Raw genomic sequence first — 26,511 nt, 5'->3', positions numbered from 1 at the left:
AGAAAGAGGAGGCATGGTTTTATCAAAGATACTTGTAACTAGCTCCTTCCTCTCTGTGGTTTTATTATGGGGAGCCATAGTTTGATGGAAAATTAATTTAAAAAACAAGATATACATCACATTTAGCCTGTTAATCAACTATATTGTTATGAAAAGCAGTTTGATACTTAAGCAAAGTTAGTAGATGTGTAACTTTGAAAAGAAAAGAACTCGCTCAACATTGTACCGGAAGTCTACCAAGGCAACCGGAAGTGTGAGAAAGTATCCAATGTTGGTTGTCTTATCATTCAGCTCCCCTGCTGACAAACAAACTCTTCTAGGGTGTATTTTTACAGCTATACATAGAATACGAAGATGGAAGACGACGTTTTGACAACACTGAAAATATTAATAATTGGAGAAAGTGGCGTTGGGAAGTCCAGGTAAGAAAGCTACAGTAGCTAGCTGACGTTAGTTGAGTGAAGTTGTCTCGTTAAAAACATGGCCAATAATTAAATGCCAATATTATGTCAGTTAAGCAGATAGCTTGTCAACAAAGCAAAAATGAATGTATGTTATTATGGGACCACAGCGAACAGGCTAATGTAACACAGTTGTTTGCTATGCCACATCAGCTAGCTAACAACGTTGTCTGCGTGGAACGTTGTGGAGATGTTGCAACAACAACAACTAGGGTGGCTGTAATTATTTTCACACAGTTGTATTGATCTGCCTTTAGTAGTCACATCATTATACGTGATTTCAGTACAAATAACTAACGTTAGGCTACTCAGTACTGCTTTATTAGGAAAAGTGGCAGCGAAGTGATCAACCCTGCCTCCAATATGACAGCAGGGTTTAGCTGTGAGAGAGTGATACAAATTCTTATGCCATGAGTCAAGACCAATGCCTTAGCATAGCTAAAGAGTTTGGCCAATGCCTTAGCATAGCTAAAGAGTTTGGCCAATGCCTTAGCATAGCTAAAGAGTTTGGCCAATGCTTAGCATAGCTAAAGAGTTTGGCCAACTCAACTGAGAATAGAATCTTGATGGGTACCATAAGTTCCAAGAATAAATTCTAGAAATAATGCAAAGTAGAATGTTATTGTCATGGAATGGTTGGTGCCAACATCGAGTATACTACTATAGTTACCAAGCTGTGTATATCTCTGGCTCTGGTTCTTAGACCGCTAGAAAGAATGCTGGTATGTCTGAGTGTAACGTTAGTTCTTAAACTCTCGGTACAGCTCTCAGCCATTAGCTTCGTCCACGACGTCCTCATGTGAACTACAATCCCGATGCTGAGGTATAATGTTTAGAAACTTCATTAATCATAGCTTGCGAAATGGCTTTAGAAACATATCGCCCGTATCTTTCATCAGCGAGAAAGAATCCTTCAAATAAAAAAAGATCCATACGAAACTACACTTCTGCTACACTTCCTGAGTTACGCTTACACACAGGTGTTCAGAGCATGCTAGATAGCTAATTAGCAAAGGTGGTCGCCTCTTGTCTTCCGTCTGTTTTCCGTAAACAAGCGCTGTAACATGGATATGTGGCCATGTGGGAACACTAACCCTATCAAGGTGTGAATCAATGTAACTATTATTTTTGTTGTTGAAAATTATATCTCGCTAATATGAAAGATAAGGTCCTTACGCTTCCAAAACCGTACCGCAAGCGATGCATGTTAATGTTCAGGCCGAGCGTCAGGGATCTTAACAAAACTCAGAAGATGCCTTCCTCCAATGACTCTTATGTGTAATGGAACTGAGAGTCTTGATCAAGGGCTAGTCTGAGTGAGCCTTCAACCATCACATAGCAGGCCTATGCTTTATTACTACAGCATGGGGACTACTGCACCCAGTAGTCAGATGTAATTTTCATTCAAGGCCTTTGGTCCAGACCAGCCAGCCTTCACTTTCTCAAAATAATCAAATAAATGAGTTTGATTGAAGAAACGACCCAAAGGTAGACAACAACTAGATATTCCTTCCACCTGACTGGTGAGAGACACTCCCAAACTGCATTTTGCAACAAGGGACGAATTGTTTGTTTATGAGATTTGAAGCCCTTTCAACAATTTTTATGATCTCTTTGGTGTTTGGCAGGATTTGCTCGAGTATTTTAGCAATATCAGTTATGTAGGGTTTACTGCCTATCAGACAATGAAATGCTATGATTTCAGTATACTGTCCTCTTTTCTTTTTTTTTCAAATAATGTTTAGGTAACTATAGACTCATAAAAATCAATGCCATTTCTTGATGAGAATACAGTAAGTCTAACTATTGGTATGAGTAATGTGGGCCAAGGCTAGTGTTTCCTCAACCTTGCATTTTTAAGTATTGTTAGAATTTCATACGGTTAGACTCAATGGTCATATTTGACATTATGTATATATTTTTTGATTAAATAAATACATGATCTCATTCTCTATTTGTAAGTCGCTCTGGTTAAGAGCGTCTGCTAAATGACGTAAATGTAATTCTCAACCCCCCCCATCCCCCCTCTCTGCCTAGGTCTTCAAATCATTCGAAATCTCCCAAGCAGCGAATAGAGGTTTCATTCTACCAGACAAATTGGCCTGTTGCACTGCTATTGTGCTATTATTTAGGCTAACCACATTGCTACTGAGACATAAAACAATGATCAGTCATTGTTCTGACATTACATCTGATAAAGCAATTTCGTATGAATATGGATGGAGGAAATTAGAGTATGGTTAAATAAGAACATTTGAGCAGTAGGCTATTATCTGTGTTTGGGTTGACTGGAAATAAGAAGGATTAGCTACATCATTAGCCCTGTGATTTAGTTCCTAGCACTTGATTATTGACTCACAAATGAACCCTGACCCTCTGACCATGCAGCAAGTAATGATGTCATCTAATGTCTGGTTGTTATTGTGTTGAATATGTAGGCCTTTGTGCTCATATCCAATCATTTTGCGATAAATAGACCTAGGTTAATAATACCACAACCAATGTGGGGGGGGGGGGGGGTCGGGAGACTCTTTAGCTCCCCAGGGCAAGGCTGATTTTCATTTAGTGATATCTAGGCAAATGGAAACCAAACACAGACTGTACAATACCAGTGAAAGTTCCCTTGGCTATTTGACTTTGTGGAGTTTGCCCTCGTTTCAAATGTGTTATGTAGGCCTACTCTAAAAACTCTGTATATGTGTTGACTCACATGTCAAATAAAATGTTGTCAGTTGTATCGGCTATAGAGGAGACATGGTAATGTTTCATCAAGTTCCCTGTTAATGTCTTTTTTGTTTCTTTTTTTGCAGTCTTCTCTTGAGATTCACGGATGACACATTTGACCCGGAATTAGCAGCAACAATAGGTAAGTAATTTCTTACTGTATGAGAGAAAAAGAAGTTGGGTTGCCTATAGGTTGAATAAAAACTGTGTAACTTGTACTCACTGACTGGTATTCTGAACCAAAAGCATAGATAATATCACAACTATTTAGAATTTAGAGAGTATTACATTTCATTCATCTGGTGGTGAAATACATGGTTTGGGAAAAGGATAATTTCTTCTTTCCTTCACGGATCTGCAAATGATATCAGAATTCCAAACTGTATTAAACATTACTCTTCAAGGATACCCCTATTATTATTTTCAGGTAGCCTTGAGATGGTTAACAACCAGGAGTGACTTTGTGAAAGAAGTGCAAGACAGGCTCCAAATTCGTTGCGCTATTGATTACTACTGGGGTGGGGAAATGCATTAATTTGCCAAGTTAATCATAAGACATGAACAAAATACATCAGTGACTCGTATTTTCTTGCAACTTTCTGAAATGGCACAGGAATGCCCTTGTCTGTGTATGTGTGTGGTGCGCGCGTATGTCTACACTTTGTGTAGCCGTTAGCGATGAAGCTAATGATATCCTTCTGGCAGAGATGGAAAGGCTTTCCCAAAAACCTTCTCAATTAAATGTTAACTACAAAGTAACCTGGCAGAATGATATCATGATTATTATTTGCATCAATCCAGTGGCCATTCTGTTTGGCAAACCAATCACATGAGTGCTACAGAAACACCACTAACCAAATAAGTCTCTTCCTGGTGTGCACTTGCATTAAAGGGTAACTACACACAAAATGTGTTAGATTTTTCCTAGACCTCAAAAGTGGTCTCTTGATGTGGTTTAAACATTGTTGTGAACTTAGAACATCCAATTGTGTTGTTTTTCTATTTTTAAAAAGTGTGATTTTGAAAGCGACAACCAAAAAAAACTGGGAGAAAACGGAAACCTGACGTATTTTATAGGACCTATGTGTTGTGTGAAGTTGCCTGCCTGTTCTGTTCCAGATTCTGTCAGAAGTACTCAGGAACTTTCAGGTCGCCTATAAAGAGTTTAGTCTGCAGCACAGAAGCCCTACTGTACATTTATTGCACTGCAGTGATGGTCAGTTATTATATATTTTTTTTAGGGGGTAGATCAGCTTTAATAGTGCAGATAAATCATCAATGTAGTTGTCTGCATAATTTCCAATCCCCCATATGTATACAGTACGAGTCAAAAGTTTGGACACACCTACTCATTCCAGAGTTTTTCTTTATTTGTAATTATTTTCTACATTGTAGAATAATAGTGAGGTCATCAAAACTATGAAATAACACATATGGAATCATGTAGTAACCAAAAAAGTGTTAAACAAATCAAAATACAGTTGAAGTCGGAAGTTTACATACACTTAGGTTGGAGTCATTAAAACTCGTTTTTCAACCGCTCCACAAATTTCTTGTTAACAAACTATAGTATTGGCAAGTCGGTTAGGACATTTATTTGTGCATGACACAAGTCATTTTTCCAACAATTGTTTACAGACAGATTATTTCACTTATAATTCACTGTGTCACAATTCCAGTGGGTCAGAAGTTTACATACACTAAGTTGACTGTGCCTTTTAAACAGCTTGGAAAATTCCAGAAAATTATGTCATGGCTTTAGAAGCTTCTGATAGGCTAATTGACATCATTTGAGTCAATTGGAGGTGTACCTGTGGATGTATTTCAAGGCCTACCTTCATACTCAGTGCCTCTTTGCTTGACATCATGGGAAAATCAAAAGAAATCAGCCAAGACCCCAGCATTTTTTTTTGTAGACCTCCACAAGTCTAGTTCATCCTTGAGAGCAATTTCCAAATGCCTGAACGTACCACGTTCATCTGTACAAACAATAGTACACAAGTATAAAGACCATGGGACCACGCAGCCGTCATACCACTCAGGATGGAGACGCGTTCTGTCTCCTAGAGATGGTGTGAAAAGTGCAAATCAATCCCAGAACAACAGCAAAGGACCTTGTGAAGATGCTGGAGGAAACAGGTACAAAGTATCTATATCCACAGTAAAATAAGTCCTATATCGACATAACCTGAAAGGCCGCTCAGCAAGGAAGAAGCCACTGCTCCAAAACCACCATAAAAAAGCCAGACTACGGTTTGCAACTGCACATGGGGACAAAGATAGTACTTTTTGGAGAAATGTCCTCTGGTCTGATGAAACAAAAATATAAATGTTTGGCCATAATGACCATCATTATGTTTGGAGGAAAAAGGGGGTAGCTTGCAAGCCAAAGAACACCATCCCAACCATGAAGCACGGGGGAGGCAGCATCCTGAGTGGCGCAGTGGTCTAAGGCACTGCATCGCAGTGCTAACTGTGCCACTAGAGATCCTGGTTCGAATCCAGGCTCTGTCGCAGCCGGCCGCGACCGGGAGACTCATGGGCGGCGCACAATTGGCCCAGCGTCGTCCAGTGTAGGGGAGGGAATGGCCGGCAGGGATGTAGCTCAGTTGATAGAGCATGGCGTTTGCAACGCCAGGGTTGTGGGTTTGATTCCCACGGGGGGCCAGTATAAAAAAATATGTATTCACTAACTGTAAGTCGCTCTGGATAAGAGCGTCTGCTAAATGACTAAAATGTAAATGTAAATGTAAATGTAAAATGTAATGCTGTGGGGGTGCTTTGCTGCAGGAGGGACTGGTGCACTTCACAAAATAGATGGAATCATGAGGAAGGAAAATTATGTGGATATATTGAAGCAACATCTCAAGACATCAGTCAGGAAGTTAAAGCTTGGTCGCAAATGGGTCTTCCAAATGGACAATGACCCCAAGCATACTTCCAAAGTTGTGGCAAAATGGCTTAAGGACAACAAAGTCAAGGTATTGGAGTGGCCCTGACCTCAATCCTATAGAAAATGTGTGGGCAGAACTGAAAAAGCGTGTGCGAGCAAGGAGGCCTACAAACCTGACTCAGTTACACCAGCTGTCAGAAGGAATGGGCCAAAATTCACCCAACATATTGTGGGAAGCTTGTGGAAGGCTACCCGAAACATTTCAACCAAGTTAAATGATTTAAAGGCAATGCTACCAAATACTAATTGAGTGTATGTAAACTTCTGACCCACTGGGAATGTGATGAAAGAAATAGAAGCTGAAATAAATCATTCTCTCTACTATTATTCTGACATTTCGCATTCCTAAAATAAAGTGGTGATCCTAACTGACCTAAGACAATTTTTACTAGGATTAAATGTCAGGAATTGTGAAAAACTGAGTTTAAATGGATTTGGCTAAGGTGTATGTAAACTTCTGACTTCAACTGTATATTTTATATTTGACATTCTTCAAATAGCCACCCTTTGCCTTGATGACAGCTTTGCACACTCTTGGCATTCTCTCAACCAGCTTCATGAGGTAGTCACCTGGAATGCATTTAATTTAACAGGTGTGCCTTGTTAAAAGTGAATTAGTGGAATCTCTTTCCTTAATGCGTTTGAGCCAATCTGTTGTGTTGTGACAAGTTAGGGCTATCTTCTGTATACCACCCCTATCTTGTAAAAGACCAAGTTCATATTATGGCAAGAACAGCTCAAATAAGCAAAGAGAAACAACAGTCCATCATTACTTTAAGATTTTCAAGAACTTTGAAAGTTTCTTCAAGTGCTGTCGCAAAAACCATCAAGGGCTATGATGAAACTGGCTCTCATGAGGACCGCCACAGGAATGGAAGACCCAGAGTTACCTCTGCTGCAGAGGATAAGTTCATTAGAGTTAACAGCACCTCAGATTGCAGCCCAAATAATTTATTCACAGAGTTCAAGTAACAGACACATCTCAACATCAACTGTTCAGAGAAGCCTGCTTGAATCAGGCCTTCATGGTCGAATGGCTGCAAAGAAACCACTACTAAAGGACACCAATAAGAAGAATAGATTTGCTTGGGCCAAGAAACACGAGCAATGGACATTCGACCGTTGGAAATCTGTCCTTTTGGTCTGATGAGTCAGTATTGGAGATTTTTGGTTCCAACCTCCGTGTCGTTGTGAGACTCAGAGTAGGTGAATGGATGATCTCCACATGTGTGGTCCCACCGTGAAGCATGGAGGAGGAGGTGTGATGGTGTGGGGTTGCTTTGCTGGTGACACTGACTGTGATTTATTTAGAATTCAAGGCACACTTAACCAGCATGGCTACCACAGCATTCTGCAGCGATACCACATCCCATCTGGTTTGCGCTTAGTGGGATTATCATTTGTTTGGAGAGTGATGGTGTGCTGCATCAGATGACCTGGCCTCCACAATCACCGACCTCAACCCAATTGTGATGTTTTGGGATGAGTTGGACCTTAGAGTGAAGGAAAAGCAGCCAACCAGTGCTCAGCATATGTGGGGACTCCTTCAAGACTGTTGGAAAAGCATTCCTCATGAAGCTGGTTGAGAGAATGCCAAGAGTGTGCAAAGCTGTCATCAAGGCAAAGGGTGGCTACTTTGAAGAATCTAAAATATATTTTTATTTGTTTAAAACTTTTTTGGTTACTACATGATTCCATATGTGTTATTTCATAGTTTAGATGTCTTCACTATTATTCTACAATGTAGAAAATAGTAAAAATAAAGAAAAACCCTTGAATTAGTGTCCAAACTTTTGACTGACATTTTTCCCAAATTCCAATTATAAATTGGAACATTTAGAGCATTTATTTGCAGAAAATGACAACTGGTCAAAATAGCAAAAAATATGCAGTGTTGTCAGACCTCGAATAATTTTTAAACAACACAATACTTATGTTTTAACTTAGGAAGAGTTCAGAAATCAATATTTGGTGGAATAACCCTGATTTTCAATCACAGCTTTCATGCGTCTTGGCATGCTCTCCACCAGTCTTTCACATTGATGTTGGGTGACTTTATGCCACTCCTGGCGCAAAAATTCAAGCAGCTCTGCTTTGTTTGATGGCTTGTGACCATCCATCTTCCTCTTGATCACATTCCAGAAGTTTTCAATGGGGTTCAGGTCTGGAGATTGGGCTGGCCATGATAGGGTCTTGATCTGGCTGTGTGGCATGGTGCATTGTCCTGCTGGAAAAACCAATCCTCAGAGTTGGGGAACAATGTCAGAGCAAAAGGAAGCAAGTTTTCTTCCAGGACAACCTTGTACGTGGCTTGATTCATGCGTCCTTCACAAAGACAAATCTGCCCGATTCCAGCCTTGCTGAAGCACCCCCAGATCATCACCGATCCTCCACCAAATTTCACAGTGGGTGCGAGACGCTGTGGCTTGTAGGCCTCTCCAGGTCTCCGTCTAACCATTAGACGACCAGGTGTTGGGCAAAGCTGAAAATTGGACTCATCAGAGAAGATGACCTTACTCCAGTCCTCTACGGTCTTTTGCAAACCTCAGCCTGGCTCTTCTTTGCTTCTCATTGATGAAGGGCTTTTTTCTAGCTTTGCATGACTTCAGCCCTGCCCCTAGGAGCCTGTTTCGAACCGTCCTCGCCGTGCACTTCACCCCAGCTGCCGTTTGCCATTCTTTTTGTAGGTCACTTGATGTCATCCTACGGTTGTTGAGTGACATTCTAATGAGTTGGCGGTCATCCCGGTCAGTAGAGAGTCGTTTTCGCCCTCTGCCGGTCTGTAGCTTTGTTGTCCCCAATGTCTGCTGCTTGACCTTGTTCTTATGAACCGCCGTCTTTGACATTTTAAGGATGGAAGCAACCTGACGCTCACTGTATCCCTCTGCCAGTAAAGACAGAATTGAACCCTTCTTTTCCTCACTCAAAACGTTCCTTTTCAACTCTTTTGGCCAATAGTTATTTTTTGATTAATATTACTTTTGAGGTACTATTAGCACTGTTTTTACCATCCAGCTGGTCCTATTGCAAGAGGATAGTGATGACCACAGCAGTGATTTTTATACTTTTCCTCATTAAATAAGATTTGGTTCAGGTGATCACCTAATCAGTACCTAATTCAGTAGAATGAGGTGTGCCTGTGTTGGAATTCAACAGACACTTGAATGGAATGGCTGTCATACATGTAGAGATGCTGATGTAAGAAAGATTTGCAGTGGTCTCTTAATTTTTTCCACAGCTATATATATTTATTTTATTTTACCCCTCCCCTAATTGGAGTAAACGAATGGACAACAACACTTAGGCATCTACTTCCAGCTTATACAGTACATACTATATACATTTTACAGATACATTTTACTGACACTGTATATTGTAAAATATATGTAGTATGGTCAGTTAATGTTGGGTTGGTGATATATCAATCAGATGCTGCATCATGTCACTGGGTGTACTGCTGTAGTGTGTGCTAAACACCACGGCCCGTAGGCCGGCAGGACCGTTTAGTGTCAAATGTATATTCCTCTGCGCGCTACTCAGCTGGCGACAGTAGCGGAGTAACCCCGCCGGGCTTGGAGAAGAATAAGAGGCCATGATGGACAATCTCCTGTGTTGTGAGGTGTAGGAAAAGGGGAGGCTGAGGGGTGTGTCCCACTTGTCTTCACGTTCCCCCTCCCCTCCGTCCTCCTCTCTGTTTTGGATCTTGTCTGGGGCCTCATCCCAATGATATGTTTTTCCTGATAAATCTTTCAGTGTGTGCTAAAACTATGGGCAGTACATCCAGCCAAACGCTTCATGCTATGTGCGCTGAAAGAAGCCATAGAAGAGATTTACTCATCGAGTGTGACGAGCACAACGCTGTTATTTTTATGTAAATTTCTTTTTTGTCCCGAACGGAGGGGATTTTAAGGAATGAATCATGGCACTTCTGAGCGATGTCACGTGGAGTTTTTTTTTATTGAAAGCTGCAGTATTTGTTTTATCTTTACATATTAAACCACATATTCCCTGTTTTTAAATCAGGACTCTCATCATAATTTAAGTGCACAATGCTGAGGCCCTGTCTTGAATAGTGGAAGGGTCAGTTTAGTTCAGACACACGTGTGGTATGTAGGGCTATGTATGTTTTGACCATTCATTTTAAATGAATCAGGTAGTTTGTGTTCTTGATTCATGTCATCATATATTTCTTCTTGATTCATATTCTTGGCACATATGACCTGTGTGATGAATCAACTCACCACGACTCATGATGAAAAATCATCTGTGATATTTTGTGTGTCTATTCATGCAGGCGTTGATTTCAAAGTGAAGACCATTTCAGTGGATGGGAACAAGGCAAAGTTGGCAATATGGGTATGTATTCTTCTGTCCTCTGAAAACTTAGTAGAAATTCAGACTGGTAAGGAACTGGCTTGGTATGCCCTTGGTATGCACATCCTCCTAGGTATGTGTGTTTTTTTAAGGTTTAGTAAAGAAAATAATCACATTGCTGAATTTCCATTAGTTCTGCTTAAAATGTTATTCACTAAACGTCCACAAGATAGCGCTCATGTACAGCATTCTGAGCACCGACCATCAATGAAATGGCAGTCAAATGTTTCTTTAGGCTTTAGTCCTGGTCCTGCATCACTTTTTATGGTTCTGTCCTAGTCACCACCATATCTTCCTCGACATGTGTCCAGAGCTCAATAGCTGAGAGGGTTATGGTTGTGTTTTGATGTGTCCAGAGCTGTAATGGTTATGGTCCAGACTCCAGAGCTGTAATGGTTGTGTTTTGCAGGACACGGCTGGCCAGGAGCGTTTCCGAACCCTGACGCCTAGTTACTACCGGGGCGCGCAGGGAGTCATCCTGGGTGAGCAAACAACTTCATCATTCAGACGCTTTAGACATAGTCAGTCACCGCTGTTCCAGACAGCCACCATAAAGACAGTGATGGATTTTCATCCTGTCCTGTCCTCTTCCTTACTCTCTGGAACAGACTTTACTACTCTTAACGCTAAAGCAGACATCCTCCAAAGCACACAATGTATGTGGAGGCTATGATAGTGTGGTTAACACCACGGGTGAAGTAGAGCTCCCATTCAAAACGAAAGTAGGTATCTTTTTCCTCATCATAGAGTTGCAGAATTCCCTGATTTTCCAGAAATCATGGTTGAAAGTTCCCGGAATCAGGAGGGAAATTTAGCAGGATATCTAGGAATCTTCCAACCGGGATTTCTGAAAAACTGGAATTTGGTGAAACTTACTGGAATTTTGCAACCCTACCTCTTCAGTTCAGTTCCTATTAAGCCCAGGACCAGTGTTGTAACTCACTATGTTGATACACAGCTCAGGGCTGTGACGGTCATGAAATTTGGGATAATGGTAATTGGATGACAGTAATTGGACAGCCCCCCTACGGCCAGCCAGTCTTCAGTCAGCTGTTCGTTCCCCAACGGTTATGAGAGTGCCAGCCCTAAGCATAGGCCTACTCAATTATATAACACTTAACACATTATTGTGTTATGTGTCAGGGTAGCTTGAAACATGGTTTGAAAGGTGTGGTCCTCTGTAGCTCAATTGGTAGAGCATGGCACTTGTAACGCCAGGGTAGTGGGTTCGATCCCCGGGACCACCCATACGTAAAAATGTATGCACGCATGACTGTAAGTCGCTTTGGATAAAAGCATCTGCTAAATGGCATATTATATTATTATTATATTATAAAGGTCAAATATCCCTCCTCAGTGACAGTATGTCCTGCAGCCTTCTGGTGACAGAAGAAATCAAATGTTTCTGACCGAGCATCTCGTCTCTTATCTCTCCCTCAGTGTATGACGTAACGCGACGGGATACTTTCACCAAGCTGGACAACTGGCTCAATGAGCTGGAGACGTACTGTACAAGGAATGACCTCGTCAAGATGCTGGTCGGGAACAAAATTGATAAGGTGAGTCTGTTTATTTATTTATATATATATATATATATATATATATATATATACTGAACAAAAATATAAACGCAACATGCAACAATTTCTAAGATTTTACTCTAAGATTTTACTTATTAATTTGGCTCTAATCTATGGATTTCACATCACTGGGCAGGGGCCCAGCCATGGGTGGCCTGCGAGGGCATAGGCCCACCCACTGAGCACCCATGTCCACTCACTGGGGAGCCAGGCCGAGCCAATCAGAATGAGTTTTTCCCCACAAAAGGGCTTTATTACAGACAGAAATACTCCTTAGCACCCCCCCTCCCCCTCCTCCTCCTCAAACGATCCCGCAGGTGAAGAAGCCGGATGTGGAGGTCCTGGGCTGGTGTGGTTACACGTGGTCTGCGGTTGTGAGGCCGTTAGACGTACTGCCAAATTCTCAAAAATGACTTTTGAGGCAGCTTATGGTAGAGAAATGAGCATTAAATTCTCTGGCAATAGCTCTGGTGGACATTCCTGCAGTCAGCATACCAATTGCACACTCCCTTAAAACTTGAGACATCTGTGGCATTGTGTTGTGTGACAAAACTGCACATTTTAGAGTGGCCTTTTATTGTCCCCAGCACAAGGTGCACCTGTGTAATGATCATGCTGTTTAATCAACTTCTTGATATGCCACACCTGTCAGGTGGATGGATTATCTTGGCAAAGGAGAAATGTTCACTAACAGGGATGTAAATGAATTTGTGCACAACATTTGAGTGAAATATGTTTTTTGTGACTATGGAACGTTTCTGGGATTTTTTATTTCAGCTCATGAGAGATGGGACTAACACATTACATGTTGCGTTTTATGTCTTTGTTCAGTATACAGTGTGTCAGATCAGAGTGGTCTGGAATCAGAGAGAAATGTGTTAGTTGATACTTTACAGGTAACAATGGTTTCCCTCTTCAGAATGTCAACACATACTTTATTGCCTACATTATACAATTTGTGGAATGCTTTCTGTTTAAGTTTGAGGGTAACACTTTACATCAAGTTTATTTTATAGCTGTGTAGTAATCCAGTAAATACTACAATAACATTGTTACTACATGGGTATGTTACCAATTTGAGCTGGAATGTATTGTTAATAATATTACCTCCCCCATCCAGTTGTGTCCCATTAAACTGAACTGAGAGAAGAGGTCTTAGTGTGCATGCCCTCATCATATTTTAACACAGCCCGAGCCCATGTGGCCCACAGCAGTGTTTTAAAAACACTCACATGTTCCACCAAATGTTTTCTCTGAGTTTAGTTCCATAAGTCTGTGTTCTTTTAAAACATGTCATTATATTGAAATGTATCCTGCTGCCTCTGTTGTATTATTGTCATGCTCATCTTCCACCATTATTTGTCCTTGGTTGTTGTTGTTGACCCTGTAGTAGTAACTTGAGTAGACATAATGGACAGTACTGTGTAGTACTATGCTGTGTACTAGCCTTTGTCTGTGGGACTGACTGGACTCCTATGTTTCCTGTATTCCCAGCCCAGTCATATTCCCCATAGCTGACGGGTATGCCGGACAGACCTCATAAAAGATGACTATTCTTTGTTTTAGGAAAACCGTGAACTAGACAGGAACGAAGGCCTGAAGTTTGCAAGAAAACATTCCATGCTCTTTATAGGTAAGCCAGGAGCTGGGAGGATTCCCCTCTCTTCTCCCATCTCGGACCCGACCCGGGGCATGAGTTATCGCAGACTGTTATGCAGGGGATCTGCTTTTTAAATATCTCTCATACTTGGATTGTAATGTTTGCCTAGTTCTATTTTTAACTTTTTGTCCTCTATCTAACGTCTTTCATAGTGATTCATGGCCAAACCCCCCGCTCTTGTGGACCAATTTGTCAGGATTTATTTGAATATAGCAATTTAATGACTTTTTGAAATTAGTGTATATTTACCATGCTTTTGCCTGCATTTAGTATTACATATTTTAGATCATTTTCATATGATAACCATACACTCTGTGTTATAGAGCAGTGAGACCAAGATTGAATTATTTATGCATGTTATTATTTATTCCAATCAGAACATAAATACCTTCTACCAATCCTGAGATACGGCTGTTGTAGTAACCGCGTCAACTACTTTTTCTCTCCACTTTAAGAAACAAAATGTTTGACCACTTTCCCAACAAGTAAGACAACAACCTAGTGTATGAACTCTTTGTCTATGTCTTTGCTATTCCAATCAGCAATCAGAACAGAAATAACTTCTACCAATCAAGAGCTACGGCTATTTGAATAACCTCAAACTTATTTCTATTTTCATTTTAACTAAAATAACTTCCCGATGTTGAAATGATAAAATTATATCACAGGGGAGCACATTCTAATTAAGCAATAAGAGGCTGTGCTGTGTCATGAATATAGTCACGGGTAAATGGCGTTGTTGGGCCCTATGCGCAGGGGAGGCGCACAAATAATCTTCTGGAAAATTACCCTTTCTGGTTTCAGAATATTTTCAGCGTCTTGCGTTGCGATTGCAGCTGTGGAGTTCAGTAGCTAGATGAGATGAAGAAGCAGCCAGTCACTGACAGTTGTTATGTCTGTATCCTTTCTTCCTCCTCTCTCACTCTCTTTTTCTGTCTCTCTTCCTCCTCCTCTTCTTTCTCTCTCTGGTGTGGGCCAGAGGCCAGTGCTAAGACGCGAGATGGGGTGCAGTGTGCGTTTGAGGAGCTGGTTGAGAAGATCATCCAGACCCCGGGACTGTGGGAGAGCGAGACGCAGAGCCGAGGAGTCCAGCTGGGCGGGCAGGACCATGCTGCAGGGGGGAGCTGTGGGGGCTACTGCTCCCTTGTGTAGACCACACATACTCACACACACACATACATATACAAAAATCACATACACACATAACATACACAAACACTTGAAAGACACCCTACCAAACACTGATGGCTGATGTCCTTTGAAGAGGACTGTGAAGGCTATGGTATTCAGACTATTTCCCCCATCAGCCCCTGAGGTGTGGTGTGAGGCAGGGCTGTTCCTGACCAGCACCCTAAGCTTCCTGGCTGTGAGCATTCATAGGGACATTGCTGTTTGCACACTTCCTGCTATCATAGCTATAATGCTGTTTATAAGTTGTCATCCCTGTCTTTCTTTCTCTCTCTCTGTCTATTTGTCCACTGACTGGAATGGAGAAAATGAAATGAGTGTATGACTTGGTAATGAATAGTGAGGAAAAAACAAAATACCATGAATAGCACATGGGGGGATTATTTTTATCTAGCAAAGATTTTTTTTAAATCACCTGTTCATAATTTGTTTTTTTATGACTTTTCTTTGCCCTCCCCTCCCAACACTTTGTATTTTCTTTGAATATGTAGATTCCCCCTACTTTCTCTCCCTTAGCACTTTGTTCCTCTTAGCAAGGCAAGCACAACTAGGGTGTGTTGGCTACAGAGATGATACTCCAGTGTATCTGCCCCGTGTGATCATGCAGCCTTGTAATCCTCCAGTGCTCACCCTCCTAACAGCGCTGTGTTTTATAGTCTTATCAGCCCAAGTCGTCACGTATTCCCTTTCACCACCCAATCCCACATAATGAGTCTCTCTTTCTCTCTCTGTTGTCCACAAACCTCTTTTGTTCGAAAGTAATAGTTACCAAGTTTCTGGAATGAAGTTTTACTACTTTTATTGACTTGGACTCCAAACTTTCAGTGTGTTTTTGAAGAGTTTATAAATCAAACAGATTGGCAGGCACCGGGGGGTTTGCTTTCCATTGTGTGTGTTATGAAAAAGAAACTAAACGAACGAACGCTGCTGTTTTGTTTCTAGTTGTTCTAATGGGCTGTGACCAACCAGGCAATCTGCCACTCAGACAGATGATATTAGTAATATCAACGCTATAGCCTAGCTTCAGCTTTTCATAATACATCCCTGGTGGAAAAAAAGACAATGTCATATGGGTGTTTCCATTGAAATCTGAAATTAAAGAAAGAGGCTTAAGCCCTGTACAAATGCTTTTTGCAGAGTTATTTTTCTCCATTTATACTGTTCAATCAAACTCCAAACAAAATACATTTTCAGCATTCTAATTAATTTCTACATTTCCTGCACTTTTATTATAATTTCCACTCTGTGCCATGCAGGATGATATGAGCAAAATAATATAGGCCTAGTTAATTGGTGAACTGTTGGAATGATGGAAATATAATGATTATTCTAATTCTATAGTTGGAATATAGTGGGCAGCACCTTGAATACATTGTTTGACATGACAAATGAATAAATAAGAGAGGAATTATTGACAGGGTAGGAAACAAAGTGTTGGTCAGTGTTTCCAGGTGACCCTAATTAAATGTCTTACTTCATGTATCTAGCTAGCCAACATATTCATGCTTCGCCTATTCCTCTCTGATAAGATACCGTTGCACAAACATGCCTATCTAGGCTTACACCAGCTAACTAGCGATTAGAATTAGCAGCTAACTCAAATTATTTTAGCAACACCTTGCTAAGAAAAGACAAACTAGCAGGTAGTAGTTTGCAGACAGTGAGATACACAAACTAATAGTGTATAGAACGCTTGTGGAAAGCAGCATGTCGCCAACATTGTTGCATCAGTCTGACCATGCAGAGTGAATGGCAAGAATGTGCTTGTGACTCTGTGGTCGAGCAACTGCTGTCTTGAGTGATGGGGCAGGGCTTAGTGTTGTTAGTGGCATGCAGCAGAGGGAAAGAGACCACTCAAGTAGCAAACAGAGTAAACTATAAAAACTGACATTATACGCACCAGAGTTAACAAACCAAACCTAGAAATACAGTTTATAGAAGGTAAAGTAAAAACTCAAACCGGTTCGAGCATCAATACCGGTATATAGTAAAATACGGTATACCGCCCAGCCGTACATGAGTGCCAGAATGTGGTTGCGAAATGTAGTTTTGGGTGGCCATACCTATGACCTATATTTGTGGCAGGAGTGACACAGATGCCTTTACAGTATGTCTAATCAGAAAATAATTATTTATTATCATTAATTGCATGAGAATTCTTATTTTATTTTGACCTTGTTCATGTTTGTTCTAGGAATGACTTGCAGAGACAGTTGGATTGTGTCCCAAATGGCTCCCTATTCCCTATATAGTGCTCTATATAGGGAATAGGGTGCCATTTTGGACACAAACTTGGACTGTATCAACCACACTTACACAACACTAGTTAGATTTACCTGCATCCTGAACCCTCCAAACAGGTTTATAGAGTATACTACGTTGGGATTTTATACGGTCTATTTGTCCTGAATGAACTAGATGTCTGCTTTATGATTGAAACAGACTTTAACTCTTGAACTCTGTTCTGTGTTCTTTTTTGTTTATATGTGACAGCATATAAACACATTGTAAATGAATGTGTGTATCTAGGAATTCTATGAAAATATGTATAATTCCTGTATGGATTGTAAAAAAATGTATGTATCCATATTACAATTATAAACCGCCCTATGTATTAAGTGAATAAAATACTTTTTAAAGGATTTTGATGTGAATGCTTGTCCGGCCAGAGTTAAGGAGCCCTCGCCTATTGTAAAACAAAGAGGCAGATCCTATTAACTTTAATATAGATCTTCACACTGTAATTGTACTTCACCTCATCCAAGAAGTCTTTGTGGAAAACGACCTAGAGTACTTACCATGTTGGACTTGGAAATGTCATAATTTGATGAGAGGTTTTTTTCTCCTTGCCGGTTTCATTTTTTCAGAATTTGAATTCCTCCATTTTACAGATACAGAATAAAGACGTAGATACGTAGACGTGTGTTTGGTTTAAAAACTGTCCGAGGACTCTTCCGTTAGCGCCCAGACCTGTGATGTATCTAAATCATCTTTTGGGCAGAGGTTCAGGAAACGCCACTACGGCCATAACTGTTTTACCCTGGTGCGGTGGGTTTGACTGGGATGTGCATAATTCCTGTGTGATTATGAAAGGGCTGGCAGAGCAGACCGCTACCCGCTAACCTCCGTTCTCCTCACCGCTCAGCGAAGGCAGTTAGTCTGAAAATATGTCTCAGTCAAACACCAACACAGACCTACGACATAACGGAATGTCTGTAGCTTCAACAGAGACCTAGCTGCTACATAATGTAGCATTCATCTGATTCTCAACCCATCTATCTGTTTCATTACACAGAATATAGAGGTTTGCCAAGGCAGGCATTTCTAACTTCCAAGTAGATGGCACATTTGTACCAGAGGGTGCTCACCCACCACCAACCTCAAAACCCAGACCTGGGTTCAAATAGTATCCGTTTCCAAAAACGCAAACCCTGTCCATCTTGCACTCTCCAGGCAGACCTCAATCAATTGCTCAAACAAAATAAATTATATTTGAATCCAGGTCTGACCTGTGACCACCAATAGGGATATATGCCACTGCTTACCACCTTATAGCCACATCCCATTGCATTCTCTATTCACTAACCACTGCTCAAATCCACACTAGTAGTCTAGTATATAGTATTTATAATATTGTTTCGATGTCCTAAATGGCACCCTATTCCCTATATCCCTCAAATTCAACTCTGGACCTCAAAGCCAGTTCCACTGCTTTATTTTCCACATTGTTCCCCTCTAATCAAGGACTGATTTAGACCTGGGACACCAGGTGTGTGCAATTAATTGTCAGGTAGAACAGAAAACCAGCAGGCTCCAGACCTCGTAGGGTACGAGTTGAATACACCTGGCCTATATAATGCACCAGAGCCCAATGGTCAAAAGTAGTGCACTATAAAGTGAATATGGTTCCATTTGGGTTAGAGACAATGTATAGTCAGTGAGTGCTAAGCTAACAGTGGATCTGTGTCTCATTAGCACAGGTTTTGGGTTAGTGCTAGCTCAGACGAGCCTCTCAGGAGAGCAGTCATGCTGTCATGTGTAAAAATGTTACGAAACATCGGGCATCGTTTCATAAGGTGTCGGGTTCCCAGACGTCACTCAGTTTGTCATGATCATTGCCGGTCTACGATCAGTTAATTGTTTTGCCATGCTGACCTGAAGAAATGAATGCTGCTGGAAGAGATCTGAGTTGTTATCATGGGGCATTAAGGCTAATGTGTTAACAATGAGGAGGATCAGAGTGTTGGAGGAACAGAGTGTTGTGTGTGAAAGTGATAGGGGAGCACTGGGGAGTTGGCACTGAAACAGGTCTTGTCTAATAAGCTACACTTTCCATACTATTGTGCCGACTTGAATCAAACCGTACTCTGCTGGCTCTGATTCACATTGTCCTTTTCAGCACAATTCCAGCAGCTATGTTGAATGCGTAAGCAGGCCAGAGCAGTACGGCTCGCCTTGGCTGGGCTCAGCTCAGTAGTGTGAAAAGGGTAGCCTCTAAGGCATCTGTGCGTCTGCAGTCTGATCAAGTGTTTACGTTCTGAAGTGAGGTAGAGGAAAATGCCCTTCCATCCAGGCTCCTTCTCTACCCTCTGAAGTCAGTAAGTTCCAGCTCAAGCTTCAGCCAAGCTCCCCGGCCCTCTCCTCTCTTAGGTTACCATGGGTATATCCCAAATGGCACTCTATTCCCTTTATAGTGCACTTCTTTTGACCAGAGTCCTATGGGTCATGGTCAAAAGAAGTGTACTATAAAGGAAATAGGGTGCCATTTGGGACGCAACCCCTCTCTGCACCAGAAGCCTCTGAGGTAATACAACCAACAGCCCCAGAACTGATGAGACTGTCAATGTAGGTGGAAACACACTAATTATGTTAAATCTCCTGTTTAGATTGTCGTAGTCGCTTTACACTCTGTCTCCTGGTATTTAATCAGGAGCTTCTTGTTTCACTATTTAACTGGTCCCTCTGAGATGTATGACCCTCCTTTTGTGCTTTTTTTGTTATTGTTGCTATTTTAACAGTTATTACGGTGATCATTTAAAAAAACATTTGGCTGACCAATAACCGTCATCCAAAATCCCTAACTGTAAGATTATGAAGTTTTTTTATGAATAGAGATTGTGTTCTCACAATGGTACGATTTACAGGGTTAGAGTAGAGTAGGGTCCACTGAAGTTAGATTCTGTCCTCTTCAGAGAGATGTGGCCACATCCTCTGAGGTACCTGGTCTACAAGATCACCTATCAATCAGACTGGTGCAGCCCCATAATTTAATAATCCCTGACCTTGGGTGAGTAGGAAACCTCTACCCATGTTTGGTGCGAACCTTTGGCCTAATTCCATGTAAATCCATTTGACTTGTAATTCAGTTGTAATTGAGTTTCCTCCGGATTTGAAACTATGTGAATCTAATTTATACCTAAATGATTGTATTGTAACCTATACTTGTTATTTTGGAGAAAACAGACTTCTATGTAAAGGCCCCTAAAGAAAGCAAGGGAGTCCAGTGAATCCACACCCATACAGCGGAAGTTCCTTTCTCTACTGGAGAGTCTTTCATCCTGGCCTTGGGTTACTGTGTTAATAAGCACAGGGCTCAGAGAGGGACAGACGAGGGGCACACACGCACACACATTCTGTGAAAGGCACGCACACACACCACCATCCTATGGAAACAAAATGGAAGGATGAGTACCATCATTCATCTACCCATAATTCCCCTGTTTATTGCGCTCGCCGATCCGCTCCCGTGTGGCATATTTCTGGCCACTCTGGCTCTCTCCGGAATTCTTAGGCCGTGCTGTCATTCACCCACACCACGTCACAAAAATCCCTCTGGTCGGATCTGGACTCGTGCTACTACAACATGGAAGCAAATATTCATGCAGGCCCAAGCTTATTGGATTCTATAATAAACTAATCACATTGTATCAACATGGGTTGGGTGTAAGCTTTCCACATGCCTGAAACACATTTCCATCAATGGAAAAGCAGCATGTTTCACTGCTACACTTCCATCTCCACCCGTCTTTTTCTTTAAATTGTTTTTATATTATTAAACCCGCTTTGGGCTACATGATTGGCATGTATAGAAACAAATGCATTATTTTGAATAAATTATCCTGCCCTGTTTGTTTTCCTTTGCCAGGCTGATCTGGTTTTTGGGGCTGTACCAGTGAATTCATCACAACCCACAAAGACCAGAAGTCCCTGTAGTTTGTCTGGCTTTGATGAGGCGTGTAAGTCTGTCAGGGTGGGAAATATACAGAGTTACTTACAGTGGGGGAAAAAAGTATTTAGTCAGCCACCAATTGTGCAAGTTCTCCCACTTAAAAAGATGAGAGAGGCCTGTAATTTCATCATAGGTACATGTCAACTATGACAGACAAATTGAGAAAAAAAAATTCTGGTGGAAAATAAGTATTTGGTCACCTACAAACAAGCAAGATTTCTGGCTCTCACAGACCTGTAACTTCTTCTTTAAGAGGCTCCTCTGTCCTCCACTCGTTACCTGTATTAATGGCACCTGTTTGAACTTGTTATCAGTATAAAAGACACCTGTCCACAACCTCAAACAGTCACACTCCAAACTCCACTATGGCCAAGACCAAAGAGCTGTCAAAGGACACCAGAAACAAAATTGTAGACCTGCACCAGGCTGGGAAGACTGAATCTGCAATAGGTAAGCAGCTTGGTTTGAATAAATCAACTGTGGGAGCAATTATTAGGAAATGGAAGACATACAAGACCACTGATAATCTCCCTCGATCTGGGGCTCCACGCAAGACCCCCGTGGGGTCAAAATGATCACAAGAACGGTGAGCAAAAATCCCAGAACCACACGGGGGGACCTAGTGAATGACCTGCAGAGAGCTGGGACCAAAGTAACAAAGCCTACCATCAGTAACACACTACGCCGCCAGGGACTCAAATCCTGCAGTGCCAGACGTGTCCCCCTGCTTAAGCCAGTACATGTCCAGGCCCGTCTGAAGTTTGCTAGAGTGCATTTGGATGATCCAGAAGAGGATTGGGAGAATGTCATATGGTCAGATGAAACCAAAATATAACTTTTTGGTAAAAACTCAACTCGTCGTGTTTGGAGGACAAAGAATGCTGAGTTGCATCCAAAGAACACCATACCTACTGTGAAGCATGGGGGTGGAAACATCATGCTTTGGGGCTGTTTTTCTGCAAAGGGACCAGGACGACTGATCCGTGTAAAGGAAAGAATGAATGGGGCCATGTATCGTGAGATTTTGAGTGAAAACCTCCTTCCATCAGCAAGGGCATTGAAGATGAAACGTGGCTGGGTCTTTCAGCATGACAATGATCCCAAACACACCGCCCGGGCAACGAAGGAGTGGCTTCGTAAGAAGCATTTCAAGGTCCTGGAGTGGCCTAGCCAGTCTCCAGATCTCAACCCCATAGAAAATCTTTGGAGGGAGTTGAAAGTCAGTGTTGCCCAGCGACAGCCCCTAAACATCACTGCTCTAGAGGAGATCTGCATGGAGGAATGGGCCAAAATACCAGCAACAGTGTGAGAAAACCTTGTGAAGACTTACAGAAAACGTTTGACCTGTGTCATTGCCAACAAAGGGTATATAACAAAGTATTGAGAAACTTTTGTTATTGACCAAATACTTATTTTCCACCATAATTTGCAAATAAATTCATTAAAAATCCTACAATGTGATTTTCTGGATTTTTTTTCCTAATTTTGTCTGTCATAGTTGACGAGTACCTATGATGAAAATTACAGGCCTCTCTCATCTTTTTAAGTGGGAGAACTTGCACAATTGGTGGCTGACTAAATACTTTTTTTCCCCACTGTACTTCATGAAAATCTGCTCAAGAACTGAAACGCTCTCCATCATTCAAACGTTGGATAGGCGTGCCGCCCTGGACATAATTGTTCTGTGGTAGTAAACCTTCTACACTTTTAGTTGGTGGCTTTGTCACTTTTGTCAGTTGCTTTGCCACTTTGGTTTATGCAGGGTGTTTGCACAGCACAGTACCCTGCCTTGCAGCTTACCTCTTTCTTAATCACTGTATGTTTTTCCAACATGTCTGTTTCAAGTGGTCTGTTGTGCTCAGGATGTAACTTGAGGTTACTTTTATTATCCTGAACCACAGGAAGCTTAGGTTCTTTAAGATGTACGACAGACAATTGAAATTGAAAACCCAGACAGGCCCTGATCTCAACCTCTACCGCTTTCTAGACTCCCACCCTCCCACTGGCTAAATAGAAACTCTCTCTCTCTCTCTCTCCCCCCCCTCTCTTTCCCCCTCCCTCCCTCTCTTTCCCCCCCTCCCTCCCTCCCTCTCTTCCCCCCCTCCCTCCCTCTCGGAATGCCGTGAACCAAGAGTTTGTGAGTTCAAATCACAGGTGAGGATGTGTTAAAATAATAAGTACTTTATGAATAAACATACACAATTTAATCATGTATATCAAAGTGTGTCAAATATGTAAGTTAAAAGCACTGTTTGTGTGTGTTGGTGTCCCTAGCATTGCCAAAAGACAAAGAGCTGTGGCTGTATCAGTGGTTTACTAATCAGGGCCTTGATGGGCTTTGCAACAGTAACAAGGGATGATGTGTAATGAAACTAGGGTAACTGGGAACTAGACAAAACCTCCAGGGGACCATGGCACAATGTCCTCGGGGATGTCCCCGGGACCAACCGGGAACTAGACCAAACCTCCAGGGGATCATGATACAACGTCCTGACGACTTTAGGCGACCATTTCGTGACTTTCCGGGGACGTCCTAACGACTCATTATTGTTTGCAGGGTATACTCTAGCAGACATGGGCTGCGTCCCAAATAGCACCCTATTACCTTTACAGTGCACTACTTTTGACCAGAGCCCTAAGGGCCTGGTCAAAAGTAGTGCACTAAGAGAATAGGGTGCCATTTGTCATAGCCATAGTGAAGTGTAGGCTATTTACTGATTGCTATTGTCTAAAATGTATGCAACCTTGGGCATCATTTCAAAGACAATAATCTACATTTTGTTTAGTTAATTTTTTATGATGGGTATTTTCGTATTCTGTCTAAGAATGTTTTTATAGGGGTATGGAAAAAATATTATTTCATAAAATCATAATATTGTACATATCATCACATATTTAATATTTTGAAAAAATATCACTATATCTGAAAGACCTAAAAGATTTATGACAAAATAATAAGAAAATGATTGGAAAATGTTTTCATTGCAATGTTCTATTACTTTTTTGACTAATATTGAATACAAGACTATAGGTTTAGGTCCAAAAAGTACATTTGATAGATATTGTTATACTCATGTGATATATTGGTATAATATCTGAAATCAATATATTTGGGATTTTGAATAGTTTTATTAATACAGTGGTATAATTTACAATGGCAGGACAGTTTACTGTAGTACTGGAGAAGAGAGGCCTATACTGTATGTTTGCGTCTCTAATGGCACCCTATTCCACATATAGTGGCTCGTGAAATTATTCACCCCCCTTGGCATTTTTCCTATTTTGTTGCCTTACAACCAGGAATTAAAATTTATTTTGGGGGGGTTTGTATCATTTGATTTACACAACATGCCTACCACTTTGATGATGCAAAATATTTTTTTGTGTGAAACAAACAAGAAATAAGACAAAAAAACAGAAAACTTGAGCGTGCGTAACAATTCACCCCCCCTTGGGCTATGTCTCTATAAGCTTGGCACATCTAGCCACTGGGATTTTTGCCCATTCTTCAAGGCAAAACTGCTCCAGCTCCTTCAAGTTGGATGGGTTCCGCTGGTGTACAGCAATCTTTAAGTCATACCACAGATTCTCAATTGGATTGAGGTCTGGGCTTGGACTAGGCCATTCCAAGACATTTAAATGTTTCCCCTTAAACCAGTGTTGCTTTAGCAGTATGCTTAGGGTTATTGTCCTGCTGGAAGACGAACCTCCGTCCCAGCTCTTCTGTAAAGCCCAGCTCTTTGGAGTGTACGGCTTAAAGTGGTCCTATGGACAGATACTCCAATCTCTGCTGTGGAGCTTTGCAGCTCCTTCAGGGTTATCTTTGGTCTCTTTGTTGCCTCTCTGATTAATGCCCTCCTTGCCAGGTCTGTGAGTTTTGGTGGGCAGCCCTCTTTTGGCAGGTTTGTTGTGGTGCCATATTCTTTCAATTTTTTAATAATGGATTTAATGGTGCTCCGTGGGATGTTCAAAGTTTCTGATATTTTTTTATAACCCAACCCTGATCTGTACTTCTCCACAACTTTGTCCCTGACCTGTTTGGAGAGCTCCTTGGTCTTCATGGTGCTGCTTGCTTGGTGGTGCCCCTTGCTTAGTGGTGTTGCAGACTCTGAGGCCTTTCAGAACAAGTGTATATATACTAAGATCATGTGACAGATCATGTGACACTTAGATTGCACACAGGTGGACTTTATTTAACTAATTATGTGACTTCTGAAGGTAATTGGTTGCACCATATCTTATTTAGGGGCTTCATAGCAAAGGGGGTGAATACATATGTACACACCACTTTTCCTTTATTTATTCTTTTGAATTTTTTGAAACAAGTAATTTTTTTCATTTCACTTCACCAATTTGGACTATTTTGTGTATTTCCATTACATGAAATCCAAATAAAAATCCATTTAAATTACAGGTTGTAATGCAACAAAATAGGAAAAACGCCAAGGGGGATGAATACTTTTGCAAGGCACTGTATGTATAGTGCACCAATTTTGACAAGAGCCCTATGGGCCAAGGTCAAAAGTAGTGCACTATAAAGGGAATAGAGTGCCATTTGGGATGCAGTTTATGTTAGTTAGTGGCAGATGTAGAAGCTGGAAAACTGACACCTCACATTAGCTGTGGCTTGCTAACCAGATAAGCTGTGTGTGTGTGTGTGTGTGTGTGTGTGTGTGTGTGTGTGTGTGTGTGTGTGTGTGTGTATGCGTGCATATACGCATGTATTTGTGTGTGCTTGTGTGCGTTGATTGCCGAGGGCATTTGGGCTTGGCTGTTTTGTCTACACCTCACCCACCTCGGGCCATAATGTGGAGGACATTAGTAACCTGCTGGGCCTGAGCCTGGCTTAACACAGAGTGGCACCGTCTCCAAAACACTCTCCACGTCTACATTTACATCAGCTTTCACAAACAATATGTTCAGAATAGCACCGTAATAAAATCCCTGGGTGCCCATGCACTGTGATACACACACACACCCATCCCTTTATAGTGCACTATAAAGGGAATAGAGTGCCATTTGGGACGCAGCAAATGTTAGTTAGTGGCAGATGTAGAAGCTGGAAAACTGACACCTCACATTAGCTGTGGCTTGCTAACCAGACAAGCTGTGTGTGTGTGTGCGTGTGTGCGTGCGTGCGTGTGCTGGCTCTGAACTCGTTTATGGTGTTGGATACCTTGGCCTCGATCACAGCAGGCACATTTACAAGATTTCAAATATTTACATTCGTCAAATCAAGCGGCAGACAGTAGCACATATATTTCAGTTAGGTCATCAGTGTGCTGCCTCCCACTCCCACCTCAGAGCTTAGGGGATCCAGGGGTATAGTACTGTAGCTCATA

The 26,511-nt window shown here is 41.5% G+C and overlaps 1 protein-coding gene across 1 annotated transcript; it reads left to right on the top strand.

Annotated features, from left to right (window-relative positions):
* The first annotated feature begins 230 nt into the window (after positions 1-230).
* On the top strand, positions 231-17,582 carry LOC311138407 (ras-related protein Rab-18). The gene is made up of 7 exons (XM_084173078.1): positions 231-422; positions 3,272-3,327; positions 10,433-10,494; positions 10,922-10,994; positions 11,953-12,071; positions 13,659-13,725; positions 14,732-17,582. The coding sequence occupies exons 1-7, from the start codon at positions 355-357 to the stop codon at positions 14,902-14,904; spliced, it is 618 nt and encodes a 205-aa protein (XP_084029204.1). The 5' UTR covers positions 231-354; the 3' UTR covers positions 14,905-17,582.
* Positions 17,583-26,511: the final 8,929 nt, after the last annotated feature.

This window comes from Coregonus lavaretus (genome assembly GCF_964263955.1).
Source record: "Coregonus lavaretus genome assembly, chromosome: 2".
In the NCBI taxonomy this organism is placed as follows: domain Eukaryota; kingdom Metazoa; phylum Chordata; class Actinopteri; order Salmoniformes; family Salmonidae; genus Coregonus; species Coregonus lavaretus.
This window is presented reverse-complemented; position numbering and strand designations above follow the sequence as displayed.